Raw genomic sequence first — 18374 nt, forward strand, 5'->3', positions numbered from 1 at the left:
GCCATTGGTGTGGTAGTAAATTACATGTAGCTAGTTAGCTATATCTGTCATTTTAAATAAAGGTTTTTACCCCTAGTGGCCAAAATGCGATCAGAAAAAGCAGTATAAAGTAATTTATTTTAATGTGTACATGTCACTACTTTCCCTTGACTTAGATTTCATTTTTTAGTTGAGCTGGCAGTGTGGCTCTAGGGATGGTAAAAACTAACGTTACCTGTCTGTCAGTCCAACACTTTGGTCCATAGTGCAATATTGCAATACAGTTTGGATTAATTCTCATGAAATTTGGTACAGAAGGTAGGATGAATACTAATAACTTTGGTGATCCCTTGACTTGAAAGTGCCACATGAAGGTCACATTTTTATTCTTTGACAACAATGGCATGTGTACAGGGTACCGAAGAATAGAACTGTGTTAGTCTTCTTGTAAGATAAATCACACCTGGTAACAGTTGGTAAAGTGTGGACATGAATATGAATATTATTTGCCTTTGTCATTCACTCACTTAATGAATGCCTTGACACAACTCAAACATGCACACTCAACCCACATGTCAAACTAAAGACCAGATCACATGAACCCTTTTTATCATTAGTCATGCTAAGAGGCAATACAGAGTTGAGACACAGGTCAGAGTCACAAGTTCCTGATTTACTGAAATAAAGCCGGTTGTGTTAGACAGGAGTATCCTGTGCTGATTTTGTAACATTATTGGTTTCTCATATTATGTAACAGACACCTGAAAAACTCCAAGTAATGACGTATAGGCTATTTTTGCTCAAAGTTCTTGACGTAACTGTGGATTGTGTATTACAAAATAGACTCTATTACATATATAACATAAACACATAATACATAAGTACATACATAATAAAAAAGCTGCACTACGTATGTCAAGTATTTCATGAGAATAATATCCTACTGGGCTTATATCAGGAGAAACATCAGACAAGTTTAAGTTTCAGGAAATCAGGTTCTCAGAGCCTGCCACCGGGTCCACAGGCAGGTGAAAGGTGCAGCAACCCTGGTGAGCAGCATGTGGTAGGCCTGTCGAAACTGTCTGTTCATGACAGCATAGAGCACAGGGTTGATACAGCTGTTAAGCCAGGTGAGGTTTGCACAGAACATGTGCAGTACCTGTGGGGCGCGGTTATGTTTGTCAGCTATGTTGAGCAACAGGAAGGGGACAAAGCAGAACACAAAACACAGAAAAACTGTGAAGCACATGCGTGTCACACGCTTAAATTCACCATCATCTCCTGAAGTTGCTGAGTGTGAGGAGGATGCTGCATTTGTGGGAGCAGGTGTGGATAAAGGTGATATAGGGGCGATATCAGGGCGAGGCTTGTTGGCTGCTGATGAATTTGAGGCCTTGGCAGAGCTCTTTTCACAGGGGATCTCATCCTTATTTTGGGCTAGCTCCACCTGGCTGCTCATCTCACAGCTACATGTGTTGGTCATACCACTCCCTACACCACTGTCATCGGTCCCTTGTGCTGAAGAAGTTGGTTTCTTCCTGGAGGACCGGCGGCTGATCCTGTAGCGGAGCAGAGCCTGTGAGGCAATCTGGACACGTTTGTAAATGAGGAGGTAGAATGTGCCAACACAGGCTAGACCAACAAAAAAGTAGAAAAAGAGCAGGATGGTGGTGTAGGGGCGACCCCTGGTCCGATGGAAGCTGCATGTGCACACCTGTGGCACGAACACGTAAACATGCCATAGTGGGCCAAAGCTGGCCAGGCCTAATGCCCATGCTGAGATCAGGAGTAAAACAAGACCACAGTCTGCGAAGACACGGTCAAACACAGCCCTTTTTGTGACCAGGAGATACCTGCTCACTGCTATCAGGCAGAGGGTGATAATGGAGACAGAGTTGGAGAGGAAGAGGAGCAGGCCAAAGATGGTGCACCAGAGCTGACCACTGCGCCATCTGAGGTGTAGGTAGGAGTCAACTGAGATGGGCTGCAGTATAGTGCAGTACAGGAGATCAGCTACAGCCAGGTTGACAATGAGCACATTGAAGCGACTCCTCAGACGTGGGTCTAAGGCGAAGGCTAGAATGGTCATCAGGTTTCCCACCGTGCCAATGATGGTCACTGCACATCCCCACAGCACAGCAAAGTACCGGTAGCCTACAACTGAAGGACTGTGGCAGGAGAAGAGGTCATCTTCTGTTTGGTTTGTGTGGTTCATCAGCATTCTGTCGACTAACAGGAATCAGAATATAGGTTAACACATTTGTCATGTGCTCACGGAAAGTTAAAGTCAAACAAAAACGCAGTCCTCCCCACCTCTCTAGTTTCAGCAGTGCCACAAGTGAAAAGGGAAGTAACAAGTGGTCTAGATAATTTACCACCTTTTTAAATAAAGACCTCTCTCTGACAGCATCCTTTGTTTGTAGTCCCCAGTGTTACTCATTGTTGTAGAAAAGGTTTCAGTCGTAGTCATCTGGACACTGTTTTCAGAATCAAGACGTTTCGGCTCCCATCCGGAAGTCATTCACAATTGGATGGGAGCCGAAATGTCTTGATTCTGAAAACAGTGTCCAGATGACTACGACTGAAACCTTTTCTACGATAGAACACTCCTGGACGAATGAGGGACTACACCGTGTTACTCATTGTTATTATATTTTTAATTTAATGTTAATTGATCTAATGTAATTTCATTTACAACTGTTGTGGACAACTGCTGTAGCTCTAGTAACCTGACATACATTGTCTGGCAAGCATAAATAATTCCTCAACATTAGCCATTATAAATAATGAACGAACAAAATAGGAACAGGTTTTGTGTACAGTATGATATAAAAAAAATGCCCTCTCTGTAACAACAACAATAATAATATTAATAATAATCTAAAAAATTCTGAAATTATTTGATATTCATTTGAACTCTTTATAATATGCTCACATCACTGAGGTGAATCCTGCATATAGATTCTCAATTAGTCTAAATTAGTGAAACATTGTGTACAATAAAGCTAGAATTTAACAGATTTAATATAATTTTTAAGGCAAATGAAAGCCCCTATTTTAAAACAAAACACAAAGAATTTCTCACCTTAAAGCTGAAGATTTTTGCTGGTCTTTCTAATTGTTGATGTGTAGCTGTGTCTTTCTCTGCAGTGATCTGGTGTGGTAAATATCTGACTTCCTGCTGGTCTTATATTTACATCCTCCCTGTTGCGTTAGTTCACTCTACATGATGAAATGGTATGAAATAGGGCTTTTCCATTTCATGTCCAAATTCAGGAAGAGAGATCTTGCATAGATTTTTTTTTTTATATTTCAAATGAAATAACCAAATGTGGAAAAAATGTATTCTTTTACTGAAATGTGTTTTGGTATGTCTGCATACTGCATGTCACAAGGGACTTCCAAACAAAACAGGACTTGACCCCAGTTGATGAAATATTTTGATCATTACTATGTTTAAAGGGACAGTTCACCCCCAAATCAAAAGTACATATTTTCCCTCTTGAGTTTTGGAGATATCAGCTGTAGAGATGTCTGCATTTTTTGAATATAATGGGACTATATGGCACTTGGCTTGTGGTGCTCAAAGCGGCAAAAAAATTAATTTGAAAAACTCAACAGCAATGTCTCTTTCCAGAAATCATGACCTGGTTACTGAAGATAATCCACAGATTTGTTGTGAGCAGTTTCATGTAGGAACTATTTTCTTTCTACCGATAGTTCCTACATAAAACTGCTCACAACAAATCTGTGGATTATCTAGAGTAACCTCGTAGTGACTTTGTTCTACCCTGGTGATTTATATGGTACACTGCAGAGGTGTTGTCTGTTCTCACCAGCACATGCTTCTGACGTGAGATAGATAAATGGCCCTCAGTTCGAGCACATGTGTTCTGATGACCAAGGGTCCCACATGCCCCTCACTGTCCTGCCCTCCCATTCGGCTCCCAGCCCATCAGCGATGCATCTGTTTATTGATCTTTTGTGAGGAACGTTCCCCAGTGGGGTTCCTCCATGGGAACAGGGCTGCATGCAGGACTGTGCCACGAGCAGATTCATCCTCCTGTCAATTCAATTTTATATATATATATATAGCGCCAATTTATAACAGAAGTTATCTCATTGGACTTTTCCTATAGAGCAGGTCTAGACCGTACTCTTTATAATATTATTTACAGAGACCCAACAATTCCCACCAAGAGCAAGCACAGGCTACGAGAAAGAGAGCAGCCTAGTTGGGATGGGGTCTAAGAGACAGGTTGATGGCTTAGATGAAGAAATCATTGAAGTTAGTTGGAGAAGGTCAATGGGAGAAAAGCAGTCTAAATATATATCAGGTTTTTCAGCTGTTTCTAAGGTTCCTGTCATTGCCGGTTGAGGGCAGGACGTGATTAATTTTGTCTCAAATAATTGGTGGAATGCCATTTCCTTTCAAGACTGAAATTAGCATAGGAGTCCTCTGTTATATTGAGACATGACATTGAATTAAATGCAGATGAAATCACTTCCTTAAATTTAGCTTCAGCACTATCAGATATACATCTAGTGTAGGAATTTTTGCACAATAGCGTGTAGTCCAGTAATAGCAGTTCAAAAGTTATTAAATAATGTTTTTTCTTTTTTGGATGATGAAAGGAGTTGAACCGTTGCTGTATGGGACGCACCCTCAGCAGGCCCAAGGGAATCACCACCGATGCTGCTGTCATCAATCCCAGCAGTTTCTGAACCCTGTGAGCAGTCACAAGCTTCCCTAGTTCAAAGTGTCTTAATGCTTTCTCCAAACTGTCAACCAAATGGGGAGTGAGACATTGTCACAGAATTGAAGTGGAGACCATGAAAGTTTACCAAGGCCACAGATTGCTCTTCTTCCAGTTCACTGTGAACCCCAGGGACTGAACATGAGACAACACCATCTCTGTGTCCTGGATTACTTGATCTAGAGAAGGGGCACAAATTAACCAGTCGTCCAGATATGGCAGGATTTTGAGACCCTGAAACCGAAGGACTAAAAGACCACCCGAGTAAAGATCCTTTGTGCCAGTGACATGAAACTGTAAAACTTGAACTTGGAAAGCAAAGCGGAGAAAGGGTCTGTGTTCTGGACAAATCAGGACGTGGCAATATGCATCTTTGAAATTGAGGGATGTAAAATCACTCTCCTGCGCTGATGGACTGCATTACTATTTTTGTATGAATCATTTTGAATCAGAGTACCTTCAGATATCGTTGAGGAACCTGAGGTTGAGAACAGGCCGATGACCACCATCTTTCTTTGGAACTAGGGCTGGGCAATATCGCTTATAAATAATATCTCGATATTTTTAGGCTATGCTGCAATATACAATATAGGCCTATGTCTCGATATACACATTTTCTCTAAAATAACATACCGTAAATTCTCAGATAGTGCAAACATATGATTATCTTGTAGAATATGATGCATTGCTGAAGATTAAACTACCCAATAGTATATAAAGCAAGCTCAACCATAAACATCTACAGCAGTAAAATGCAACATACACATTAATGCAACAGTAATATTAATCCAGAAACATCATATATAATAGTAAAACACTAACGGGGACCATTTTACTCTGCAATGAGTACTTGCAGAACTTTTACTTGTAGTACTCTAAACCTCTGTTTAAAGGTCAGGGCTGGCTTGCGTTCGTTCGTTGGACAGTTTCCCTCATTGTAATAGAGCGCTCAGCCCTATACAGCACATCCTGGATGAAAGACTTGACCAGGCATTACTGGCAAAATCATCAGTTCATTCCTTGTGGCATCTGGCAAAGAAGTCTGTGCCAGCCACACTTGCCCATGACCTAAGACAGCTGATGACAAAGCCTCCCCCACATCACGTGTCAGTTCCACACCTTCCATTCTCACCACTGAGTGGCAGTAATGCACCTGCTTTAGTTTCTCAAACTGCAAATGCATCATTGTACAGGTTGTCTGAAATAGCATGTGATTGTGAGGAGATCAGAGGTGTGGACTACAATTCTTGCATCTTGACTTTTACTTATCATTAGTACCAAACTGGTATTTGATGTGAATACTTCCCTCAACTACCTCTATATGTGTGACAGTACGACCATGAAGTTTGTCCAGTAACACATAGGTTGTAACACACATGTCGTACTTCCACAAATCCAAAAGACATACATCTTCATATTAATCTAGATGCCATTTTTGTATGTGGTGAACATTTTAAAGGCACACCCTGTCAAGTTCCTTTCCCTTTTTCTCCATCCTTCCTAATCTCTACCCTTTAAATTTATCACCCAGACAAACAACTGAAGACTTGATAGTGGCTGAATGCAAGATGCACTGCATTATTTAATCAGAATATCATATGGGGCCAATATGAATACAAACACCACTTTAAATTCCAGGAGTTGACCACTGGGTCAGAGCCAGATAAATGGTGCCACAGCCCTGGTGAGCAGTACATGCTAGGCCGGTCGAAACTGCTGGTTCATGACAGCATAGACCACAGGGTTGATACAGCTGTTGAGCCAGGTGAGGTTTGCACAGAACATGTGCAGGAGCTGTGGGACGCGGTTATGTTTGTCAGCTATGTTGAGCAACATGAACGACTAACAGGAATCAGAATATAGGTTAACACATTTATAAAAGTGCTTTGAGACGGTTGCCTGCTGCCACCTTAAAGGTTTTCAATGTCAGTCATGCTGCTGAAGTCGTCAGTAGTGCAGTGACAAGGTGGCAGGGCAGCTGGCTGTCAAACGCGTTCTCATTCCCAGGGCATCAAATACTAATGTTTTGTTACATCCTTCCGCGTTGTATAAACTCGCGCAAGGTACCCTTTTGCGTTAGTAGGAGATGCCTTCAGAAACAATGTAACGCCACTTAAAAGTTAGGTTTAGGGAAAAAAACACTTGGTTAGGCAGTAGAAAATCACGTAACAGTACATGTCACGTGACATGTACCGTAACTTTAAAGTCAACTTTAACTTTTGGTTTCCCCTGGGATCTATGCACGGGACATGAACTCCTCCGTCTCCTGGGTGAAAGTCCTGGGTTTGACCCATTCGACCTCCCCACTTAAGCAGATTTTGTTGCTCTTTACATTATGTCACCTGATTTTATAAAGGCTTTCTGGCAGCCCTGTGCGTCTAATACAGACGCTAAAGATTACCTTGTGTGTGTTTATATGACGCCAAAGGGCAAGACAAAACGTCTGTATTTGACACCCTGGGAATGAGAATGGGCTAGGCTATGGCAACCACAGAAACTACACTGAAGGAAACAAAACCGCTTATTTTACTGGTATTCGAGTTCCCTAAATTATACACCTCTTTGTGATTGAACAAACATATCAATGAAGGGAAACGGTCTTGGAGCAACATCAACTTCGTCATCATCATCATCAACTGGTCACTTAATTTATCTTTTCTTAAATAAAGGGATTAATCGTTTAGTCTGAAATGTCAAAAATTGGGAAAAAAGCCCATCACAAGACCTTAGAGGCCAGGTTGACAACTTTAAATTGCTTGTTTTGGCTGACAAACTATTCAAAACCCAAACAATGGCAAACTCAGCATTTAACCATACCTTTCGTTTTTAATTGCTTAAACAAAAATGTGCGGCCTTCAATTTCTCACCTTAGAGTTGATGACCTCCGCCAGTCTTTTTATATGTTCATGTGCATATGTCATTCTCTGCAGTGATCTTGTCCTCTGATTGTCAGTCTTCCTGTTAGCATGTTGTTTTATGTGCATCCTCTTTTTTTAAGTTTGCTCTACAGACAATGTATTTTTCCTTTTTATATTTCCTCTTAGTATTTGTTTGCAGACTGGACTGCAACTTAATCAGCTTTTGATTACGAATAGTTTGAAAGCCAAAATGTAGATATGTTTTACTATATCTTTTATGTCTGTTAGTCACTTATTACTATAGTACTGTACTGTATGTCAGAATATTTTAAACATTACTCACATTGCGCACACTGTGTACTTGCATTATTACTTTACTAAACTACTCGTACAACCAATTGCATTTGTGATTTATTATTGTCATATCTCATTACATTTGAAAAAATGAAAAAATCACCAATCAACATTGCTTACAACCATGAATTCAGTGTAATGATTTTATATATAATTTTGTTTTAATTTAACAATTAGGAAGCCCCAACATGTACCTTTTCTCATTTGTTAATAATCTACATTTACAGTAATGTTTCAATACACATCTCCTAAATAACAATTCATACATTTGTAGACATTTTCTTTTTATTGCAGTTAACAAGAAAAGTTAGCAGGAGTGCTTAAAGTATTGCTACAGTTTCCGTTTCCTAAAGCTTCCCTCTAATTTTTCATAAGCCATCATGACTGTTGCACTGGGATAGTTCAGGGTCATGTAGGGTTGGAGCACACAAGGCAGAGCTGACAAACTAAACAGTTTTATGCCACTATAGGCCTATAATACTACCAAAAATGGTGTGTTGTTTTTTGCATACAACTACTCATCTGTGTATGTGGTCCTTTTCTCTTCCTTCTGTAACATAATGCTGGTGTCTTTCATCCCAATGTCTTCGACACTCCTTGTATGGGATTGTGGTGAAAATGTGGTCTGTATTGAATGTGCACATAATGCAAATACCTGCTACTAAAGTCACAAATCAACCATTGTCCAGCTGTGAAACTATTCTGTTAAGACACTGAAACCTTTCTGTTTTGCGCAGTGAGGTGCAGATGAGAAAATGATAGATTGTTATTTTAAATGTATTTAAGCCATTTACATGTAGATTTTTCACCACAGACTTTTACTTATGTGCTTTTTGGGGCTTTATGCATGTGGTTGTTGTCAATGGCCATTCAGGGAGAATCTGGGGAATTATTAGGGGAACTAAGAAACTAACTTTGTATGGGTTTTGCCTCTCATTCTGTTCTTATTTTCTATATTTTACACAGACCGAAGAAAATAAACACTGATAGCTGCATAAAGCACCAGTAGCAATTACTTCTTCACAACATTTCCACCTTTGCCAAACCATAAATGTGGTTGATGTACACATCAGTACAGTTTCAAGTTTCAATTTCTGCCCTTTTGCTGTTCCTCTTTGACTTCCTGTTTCTGTCCCACAGAGGTAAATGGGCTGTCCCGAATACCATTTTTGGAGTTTCGAAGCTTTAGTGAGAATTATCCACGAATATTTGAAGCTTCGACAGGGGTGGGGTGGGGGTATAAATGTCAAGGTTCATAGACAAGTGTTGTTGTTTTTTTTTTTCATTTTACACTGCATAAATTAGCCTAGAGGTTTGCACTTTTCCTCTGCTCATAGCTTAACAAATTACATATTATTTATACTTTTTCTTACTCACCGCAAGTCACCACAACTCACAACAGAACACCCCGGTTGAATTTTTGCATTATGTAACGTAACGAGTTGTCGTCAACTCAAGTAACCTTCACTTCACCTATCTCTTCTCAGAGACCTCCCCACGGCCCATCCGCCCCCAAAGCAGTCAACCTAGGGGAAACACTGCGTTGCTGTCATCCTTTTGCGCTTTAAGATGCCATTTAATGTTAATAATGTTGGATTTGCTATTTCTTATTTCATGGTCTATTTTGGGATTTTTGGGGTAATGCATATAGGCTATAATAAAAAAAACACCACAACATTTGAATACCGATTTGGACGATTACCATGGCAACGGTAGAAGCTTCAAAGCTTCGAGGTACTCGGGTCAGCCCTAGTGAAAATGTAGACATACAGTACAGAGAAATGTTTGCCAGTAACTGCAGAAACTGTACAGAAATTGTTGTTGCCTTTTTCTCTTTATAGGCCACAAAAACAGAACTTTACAGTGGCACAATCCACTATACTGTAACAGCTACAGAATGATACCAGCTAACATCAGAGGCAAATACTATATCTAACCCACCGGACATGTTTTTGATGCCATTAATGCTTTGGATATGTAATCAATCCTTGCAGAGGTGAACATTAAAAACATAAGAGAGGTAGGGTTTTGAGTCAGATACAGTGGATCATATGTAAGATGAAGATAATTAGTCAGCTGCAGATTGGAGGATGCTCAAGGAAGTCCATGCTTGATAAAAACTTATTTATAAGTTCCTCTTCAAATTATCTGCAGAATCTACTTGATGATTAGCAGATAGCTGAGTGATGAAGGGAAACCGGGGAGGATGGAAACATATGGTGTCTTTGAAATCTCTGGTTCTCCCTGTTAACGTAACAGTAGTGGTCTGCAACCACAGTATGCACCATAAAGAGTCACATTTATGTTCACTGTTTTTAATTATGATGAAACACCAGCTGGAGCTATGCCAGCTGATTTGGCTCTTGATGGCACATGGTTGCAGGCCTCCACTTCACAGTGTGCTTCTTCCTGATTCGTCCTCATTCTCTCTCCATCAGTAAGGGGTGAAGAGGATCGGCCCATGCGTGGTGCGAATGGGACCTGGGGCGGGCCTCAGCAGGCTGAGGTGTGTTCCCTGTAGGAGGTGGTGATGGGGATGATGGTGGGAGGTCGGGCCAGGAGGACGTAGTGCCAGTTGATTAGAGGAGGCTGCTGCTGCCATCGCCGCAGCAACAGCCAGAGGACTTGGTAAAAGTCCGGCCCCCAGAGTTTTTGGAAGCTCCTTTGCAAAAGTCAAGAAAAAATAGAAATGTAAATGTGACACAACTTTAAGTACTGGTGCATGCAAGAGTTTTCCTAAAACCTAAATGATAATGTTTTCATGGGGGGAATTGAGAAATATGGAATATGACTGTGAGAAAGACAAACTGAGTCTCTACCATAAAGTCTGTGCGCTTCTTGTGCCGACTGAGAAGAGGATTAGGTTTCCCTGCAACTCCATCCCGATGCCTACGGCTAGATATATGCTGAAACATAAAATGAGAAAGGACAGATACTGAATATTGAGATTGCTTTGAAACTTCTTCACTTAAGGTCTTCGGATCTTTGTGTGAGTTTCTCACCTGTTTTAGCTGCAGCTCTGAGTTGACTCTGACGTTGCAGATCTCACAGTGGAAGGTGCGTTCCTGAGTGTTGGGGTCAGAGGACAGCTCCCCTCCTTGCTCTGGGCTGGGTTTAGGACCCAGACGTGGGTATGCTTTAATGGGTCCCAGTCCACTCCGAGCCTCCAGAATGGTTTTGTGTTTGGTACCTGAAAACAATAAAAAGAAAGGTATAATCTGAGGTGGTAATCGAGGCCATGTTACAGTGTAGTGCATATACTAAATACTAAAGACTAAATAATAATTGACTATGTGGTGGTCTTAACTGCTGTTTCCAAGATCAAGAATTAACTTTGACCTTAGCTTTTAAGCCAACATGGATGAGGAGTCCTTAAAGTGCTAAAAATTTGAACATCTGCAATTCCATGACAACTGGGCAAACTCCATGAGGATCATGTGATATGACAGAAATCACCAGACCAGCTACTAAATGGACCTCGTGGTGAGATTGTTTGCTCAACTAGTGCATGGTTTTTTAAAAAGTGCAGAGAACAAAATCTAAAGCTAGATGTTATAAAATATATCAGCTTGAGATGGGAGAGTATTCCTGTAATTGCATTAATTGAGTGAGACAATATTTAGTATAGGTGGTAGGCAGTGATGTTTTTATCACCACCCATCTACACCCAGTCAAACCAAGCAGTTTTTAACCTGCCATTCTTACCACTAAGTGGCACTAATGCACCTGCTTTAGTTTTCAAACTTAAAATGCAGAATAAGTGCAGAATTGCATCTAAAGAGCCATGGCTCGGGGTGTGTGAAGTAGCTTCGAAGAGTGCATACTGCATAATGCTGCTGTTTGTAGAGGTTTATTTCTCTCAAGATTGTGCATACTCTGTGGCGGGACGTACTTATAAATATGTGCACTCTGACACAGCTGTGTTGGAGTTACCTTTGTTGTGTGCCTCCAGTTGTGAGAGGGAATTAACAGCTACTTTGCACAGGGAGCAGTAGAGAAGCTTCTTGGCTTTCTCTTCCTCTGACTCTCCTGAAGAGGGGCTGGGTGCTGGGGAGGGGGTTTCAGGAAGACCAGCCGCTGCTGGATCCACAGGGGGGGTACTGAGGGCCGGGGAGGGAGAACATGGCAAAGGTGTGTTGACAGAAGGCAAGAGGGAACACTCTGCGTCTGCTGAGCTCAGTGTGGGTGTTGGAAGGTGGCTAGGGGTCAAAGGTGACTTGTTAGAGTTGTGACAGGATTGGGTGTCATCTGTAAACAGCAAAAAGTTTTCAGGTTAGTGAATAATTTGTGGAAAGTCAACCACACAATAAGCCTTTCAACCCTGATGATCATGATGATGAAAGTGTGAAAATAACAATGCTGCTTTTCCAGCAATAGTGTTGTGCTTGAAACTCTTCCTCTTTGAGGTCGAACACACAGCTGTGCCGGCCCATCTGGACCTGCCAGCACGTCTGGCCACCCTTGTGTAGTGACATCTTAGCTAGACGAGATTTTGTGACTAACTACTGTACTTCCATTTCTTAGTAAACACCAGGGCTCCTAAACTCCTCTCTGGTTAGTCTCTATCCTATCACTTCACACAACAGCTGTGTTGTGATGTGCATCTGTGCCATTTTGTGACAGATTTCTGTGTGTGTGTGTGTGTGTGTGTGTGTGTGTGTGTGTGTGTAACTCGATATGTCACAGGTGATGCTCACCCTGCTTATTAGGATCAGGTTCAGGGCTGGATGGCGAGGGGCCTGGTGGAGTGGGCGAAGCAGTAGGGGGAGGGTGCTGCTTGTCGCCATCTTGGAGACGAGCTATCTTGGATGTCTCGATCCCCTTCACCCTCCGAGCATGGCGATTCCCCTTATAGTGGGCCTCTGCCTGGCTCTGGCAGAAGAACAAGACATGACAGAGAAATATGAAGTCATGAATTTAAATGGGCACGACTGGATTCTTATTTCCATTTTAAACAGAACATTTCATGTTGTTCACCATGTTGGTTATCATTATTCCCTTTTTTCTTGGTGACCCTCCATGAGCTTCAGTCAGAGAGCCAGTGAGGTCGATGAAGTGAACCCACACTGCCATGTGGAGTGGATTTATTTGAACAGATTCCACTGGACTCCCCAATGAGCTGTGTGCTGCTGGTAGCACTAGCATTAGAAATGTGACTCATTACTTGTTTTTTCTGGTTACTTATACAGTCGTAAGCATTTAGGTAGCTATAGGTGGGCTTGTCAGATGTTCATTACCCAGCAAAAGCAAAAAAGCTTACACTGAACACATTCAAATGTAACACCAGTTAAACCTTTGATATCTCAATACATTTCAAAAACAAGTCACACCCATTTGAATCTTCTACCTTCAAAATCTAAATGTCTTCACATGGTATTACCTCTGCTTTGCTGTTAAGAGTAGTGCAGAGATTTGATTGGTGGTTGGGACCAGAAAGGTGCTGTCTCAAATTCCTGGACCAGTCATTGTGAAAATAAGGGTTTGGACTGGAGAATGAAAGAGTAATTCTTTCCTTTCCCACAACAACTACTGATGAGATGTCTGTGAACAAACTCCCAAGAGTTAGTGTCCATCAATTGAAGACTGATTGTGATGGGCGGCTTCCAGGTCTGGATGTGTCATAACGTAGCAGGAACTAAACGACTGAGTGACTGTTTATAACCAAGGGTTCTCCGTGGACTTCCGTTGGTTAATAAATGTTAAAGTAAACAAATCCCCATATTTTATGACCCCAAGGATAATACAATAATTACTCACAAATTCTGAATGCACCCTGCATTTTTTATGCGTTATAGTAAATGGCTGTTGAGCTGATGGTTTACGAATATGATGTGCTGATGAGGCTAGCGGGGGAAGATTAGCCTCTAGAATATTCTCGTCTTCCTTCACTACTGGTGTAATCACTGAACTGGCCTGTTGAGCTGATGATGATTATCGAGTGATGGGATTATCTAAAATGGGCTGCAGGGCTGTGGGCGTCCAGTGACAGTTGACAGTCAGCTACTGAGAGAAAAAAATGGAGCAAATCAAGAAGAGTTTGTGTTCATGAGTGTGTGTTTGCCTGCTTGTCCTTGTGTGATTGCACTTAAGAGGATCAGTTTAAACTCAGGAAATGGGAAATATGAAGAAGAGTGGGCATTTCAGAAAGTCCTTTAGTGCGGGTGTAAAATTTTGTGTTATAGTTTATCAGAGTTAAGGTTAAGGTAATGTGAGACTACTTATATGGTAAGGTTATAATCCTTTAGATTATCATGAAATCAAACCCCATTTTTGATACTATTTACGATCAGGGTATGACATAAACAATGGCCCGGGGCCAGTAAAAGTTTATGCCGGGCAAGTTGATTGACAAATCACTGGTCCGTCCAAGCCTTATGAAAAGATGGTCGTCCTTCTTTAAAAGGACTCGGCTTGCGGTGCTCAAAGAAAACTATTTTCTTGATAGTTCCTGCATGAAACTGTTCGCAACAAATATATGGATTATCTTGAGTAACCGGGTCATGATTTCTGAAAAGAGACATTACTTTTGAGTTCCATATAGTTCCATTGTATTCAAAAAATGCAGTCATCTCTACGGCTGATATCTCCAAACTTCGGCAACTCACACCAAAACAATCTAGATGGATAAATAGCACTACAGGTAAGAGGGAAAATACGTATTTTGGATTTTGGGGTGAACTGTCCCTTTGCTGAGATACTTGTGGCTAGCTAGCCATATAGCCAGCTGCGTTGAGCTAAACAGCTACAGCAACGTTTTATTTCTCTGATTCACTGGCTTTCTTACTGGTGCTCCCTCTCTCTCACTCTCAAACAACAGAAACACAAACCAAAGGAAGCTTCTTCGTATCACTATTTTTCAGCATAGACTGCAAGCCAGACACAGACTTTGAAGCTGGGTACACAAAATAAACGAAGCGAGGAAACAACTGGGAGAGTATTATAGTTTGGTCCATGAACTCCACCTGGATAGCGCCTGGTTTCAGTGATAATGTCGAGTGCTGTGGGTTTTTGGCAGGCAAATCTCCCAAGTGGAGACAAAATAAGTCACGATTTTCATAGTTGTCAGTTGTATTCAAACAACATGGACAGCAGTCTAAACAAGCAATTTGACTTCCATAGGCTGTGACTGGCATCAGATGATGGTGTTGTTAGCTACTTCCTAAACACACAAAGAGAGCCTGGAAGGGTGCATTTGATTTATTGTTCCCATCCTTGCCAAATTTGTGGACAGCCTCACTATTCAAGATGTCCTTTGCATTAGGCAAGGACAGATAACAACAACAACAATAACAACAATAATAATACTGTCATCCCTACAATGTACTGTACTGTACTGTACTTTTTGACTGGATTAAAATGTAAATATTTACCTAATGTCTTATTATGTAAGGGAATGATTGAAATGTCCTTTTATGGTAAGTGTTGCAATATAGGGCCCCTAAAATTATTAAGTGATGGAGAAAAAAAAGAGTTATTTTCATTTTTTGGCTGCCGGGCCAGTGAAAATATACAAGGGGCCAGTAAAACTCTGATATACTGACCAAGTGGGGCCAGTGGGGAAAATATGTTACGTTGGACACTGATGGTTGGCATTTTTTCAGCAATATCCATTCAATGTATATCCATTCTATAATTACATCACTGTTAGTGCCGGAGTCTGCCGTTCCCACGTTGGTTTCAATTTGCACAAGGGATTTAAATGAAACAATGCAAATGTAATCCAGTGTTATTATTTTTCATTTTATCTCGTTGATAACAGCCTCACTGTTTACTGTTGATTTTCCTACAGCCATGTCAGCACTGTATTAAGGTGCCTCTAAGACAAACTGAACATTTCCCACAGCTTCACATTAAAAAGCATTCAACTGGTGAAACACAGGGTGGCTTTTATTGTGAACCAGTCACAGGAAACGCAATGTATTTGTTAGAGTTTAGCACTGAGAGTGATCGTTAAGCAAAAAAATGCATCCACAAAAATAGAAGCTTTCTGCAATATCTGCACATAGCAACTACAACATGATTATGGTTAGGGAGAGGTCTTTGTTATGGCAAATAAGCTATGGTTAAGACATGGTTAGGATTAGGCAACTAAAAGACAGAGTTACTGTTTGGGAAATATTGTGGTTATGGTTATGTGTGTGCCTGGCGCTAACTTCGTTGTTCTGCAAGTCTGTCATGCTACACCCTATATACCATCCCAACCTTCACGCCCTTACTTTCCGCCTTACTACACAAAGGACTCACTGTCTCCTGCACTGGCACTTAACAATGACATTGGACGTAAATCGTGAGGTGCAGAAACATCCAATATGGAAATAATTCCTAGAGCTAATGGGCTTGGAAATCAGTGCTACCCTGCAAGACCAGATATACATGTGCATGTCAGCATCAAATGAAATCAAAGGAAAGAGTGAGGTGTTAGAGCACAAATATAGTTCCTGTAAGTTCCTCGCTAATACAGTAATACAAGATTGTGTGTGTGACTGTATGTGAGGCCTGCTGGGATTAGATAGGTTTCTTTATGTCAATAACGCATAAGGCCCGTGCCAGGTACATGTCGGGGGCTCTGCGGGGTGGGACGCTTCACTGAGGCAAATAGACCACTGGGACGTGTCCGGAATGCCTCTGTAAGCCTGAGGTATTAACTACAAATGATAGTTACCCATATAGCCCTCATCCTGATTGGTGATGACAGAAAGGCAGATATAGCTCTGCCTGTGTAACCCAACTCCTCTGACTGCTGCTGCCAAAGCCCTGCAATCAGACAAGGAGATGAAGTCCTATAAGTTCCCCAACAAATGACAGCAGAACGCTCGAAAGGTAGAAATACTTAATGCTGCTTCTTCTCTTTGCAGTTCGCACTTTGTGCTGCTGTCCTTTTTATTTTCCTCTCCCTTTCTGCAACTCCCATTTGTTTTCTTTCTGCTTGGGCTTTGATACTTTGACTCTCCCTGTGACCTTCAGTGTCAGGTCTTAAGCAATCAATGAAGGTGTGCCATCAATTCAAGTGTAAAAAGCTTGACTGCCTCGTAGGTGGGGGTAGGATGCAACAGAGACAATAGGACGTAAAAGAGATTAAGGCATCTGATCTTTGGAGTTAAGAGGAAAAGTAAATAATGATAAAATATAAATGATGTTCGGCATAGTAGGTGAAATGGACTGAGAGAAGCTACGAAAGAGCCTATAGAAAGGGGGATTAAGATGAATGAGGAAGCAGTGATGGGATTTAAGAGGGAGAAAATGAGAGCAAGTGAATGTCCCTGAAATCCTTTTTCTCTCTAAGCAGGATGTGCTTTGATGTTTTATCTATAAAGCGACAAAGGCAGAGAAAGCAGAGAGAGCAGCCAAATCTACTGTACGGGGTACTGGCAACAGGAAGAGGGGGTAGGAAGAAGCTGGAGAGGTGGAGAGGGGACAGATGATACAGGAAGAAGCAGAAACATGAAAACTGATGAGGAAAATGGTGAGCATCTAACTTGCCGAGCAGACAGGAGATATGAATGAAACAAGGTTTGGTGTGGGCCTGAGAAGAACAAGAAGAGAGATAAAGACAGAGAGAGGGGTGTCCAGTATGGCACTGCAGTAGTGACGATGGCTAATGCAGCATGGTGTGACGTCAGCCTTGCAGCAGAGCTGAGCTAAACACTGGCAGGCTAATCTGTCCTCTGTGGCCTGAAATGAATTGCAATGTTATAATTACAACATGTGTGGCAACGGTGTAGTAGCAGTGAGAAGCACCTACTTCTGAGTGGCCACTATCAATCAATCTGCCTCTTTCATTTTGTGTAAGTACTCAAACTCGCATTTAACACTAGTCTCCCTCATGACATAAACATGAAAGAAACTGTCGGTATTATTAATGTACTTTGGTGCCTTATGACCCGAAGAAGACTTGATTGAAAAATAATGAGAGTTTGTCTGCCTTTGAGCTGCAGCTCAGCCCAGACAGCATGAGTAAGCCAAGTACTGTGCTGTAAGCAGAGTATTCCTTCATTATTAAAGAATGTCCACCGTGCTATAAGCTCTGAGTCTCTCAGGTTACTGTGGAAAATGCTGTAGAGCTGCAGCAGAGCAGATGCACACCGTGGCTCACGCGCACAACAGCAGGCAGAACAAACAGGTGGCTCAGTATTAGAGTTCTCACTGCGTAACACATGTGTAACAACAGTTACAGAAACACGCACATCCATTTTCATACATGCGCATTCATATTTACATACATAGAGTATGTAAATATGAACATGCTGTAGTAAATAAAAGCGCCCCCCACTCATTCTCTGTATCCCACGCTCATGTAGACCATGTGAGAACACGAGGTCTGAGCAGGGGAGATATAATTAAGTGGCCCCTCACAGAGAGAACAGGGCAGTGTTACACAAGTTTCAGATGACTCCCTCCCTGCCTGTGTCCTTTACACACCACTGCA

At 41.5% G+C, this 18374-nt stretch overlaps 2 protein-coding genes across 5 annotated transcripts in view; both read right to left on the reverse strand.

Annotated features, from left to right (window-relative positions):
* Positions 1-631: 631 nt before the first annotated feature.
* gpr84 (G protein-coupled receptor 84) lies at positions 632-3208 on the reverse strand. Its single transcript, XM_044177579.1, has 2 exons — positions 3065-3208; positions 632-2208 (listed from the first exon to the last, which is right to left on the reverse strand). The coding sequence occupies exon 2, from the start codon at positions 2198-2200 to the stop codon at positions 971-973; it is 1230 nt and encodes a 409-aa protein (XP_044033514.1). The 5' UTR covers positions 2201-2208; positions 3065-3208; the 3' UTR covers positions 632-970.
* A 4784-nt stretch (positions 3209-7992) lies between these two features.
* The window catches only part of LOC122867151 (zinc finger protein 385A-like), a 32293-nt gene continuing 21911 nt past the window's right edge, over positions 7993-18374 (reverse strand). For all 4 annotated transcript variants that reach the window (XM_044177540.1, XM_044177549.1, XM_044177566.1 and 1 more), the window contains 5 exons: positions 12646-12820; positions 11882-12196; positions 10951-11138; positions 10768-10854; positions 7993-10610 (listed from right to left, as the gene is read on the reverse strand). In XM_044177540.1, the coding sequence (XP_044033475.1) occupies positions 10383-10610; positions 10768-10854; positions 10951-11138; positions 11882-12196; positions 12646-12820 (993 nt within the window). In that variant the 3' untranslated portion in view covers positions 7993-10382. The remainder of the gene's footprint in view (positions 10611-10767; positions 10855-10950; positions 11139-11881; positions 12197-12645; positions 12821-18374) is intronic.

Source organism: Siniperca chuatsi, linkage group LG2 (assembly GCF_020085105.1).
Source record: "Siniperca chuatsi isolate FFG_IHB_CAS linkage group LG2, ASM2008510v1, whole genome shotgun sequence".
NCBI classification, from domain to species: Eukaryota; Metazoa; Chordata; class Actinopteri; order Centrarchiformes; family Sinipercidae; genus Siniperca; species Siniperca chuatsi.

Excerpts from the sequence above, each read along its gene's own strand:
- gpr84 (XM_044177579.1), bottom strand. The coding sequence starts at position 2,200 with ATGCTGATGAACCACACAAACCAAACAGAAGATGACCTCTTCTCCTGC.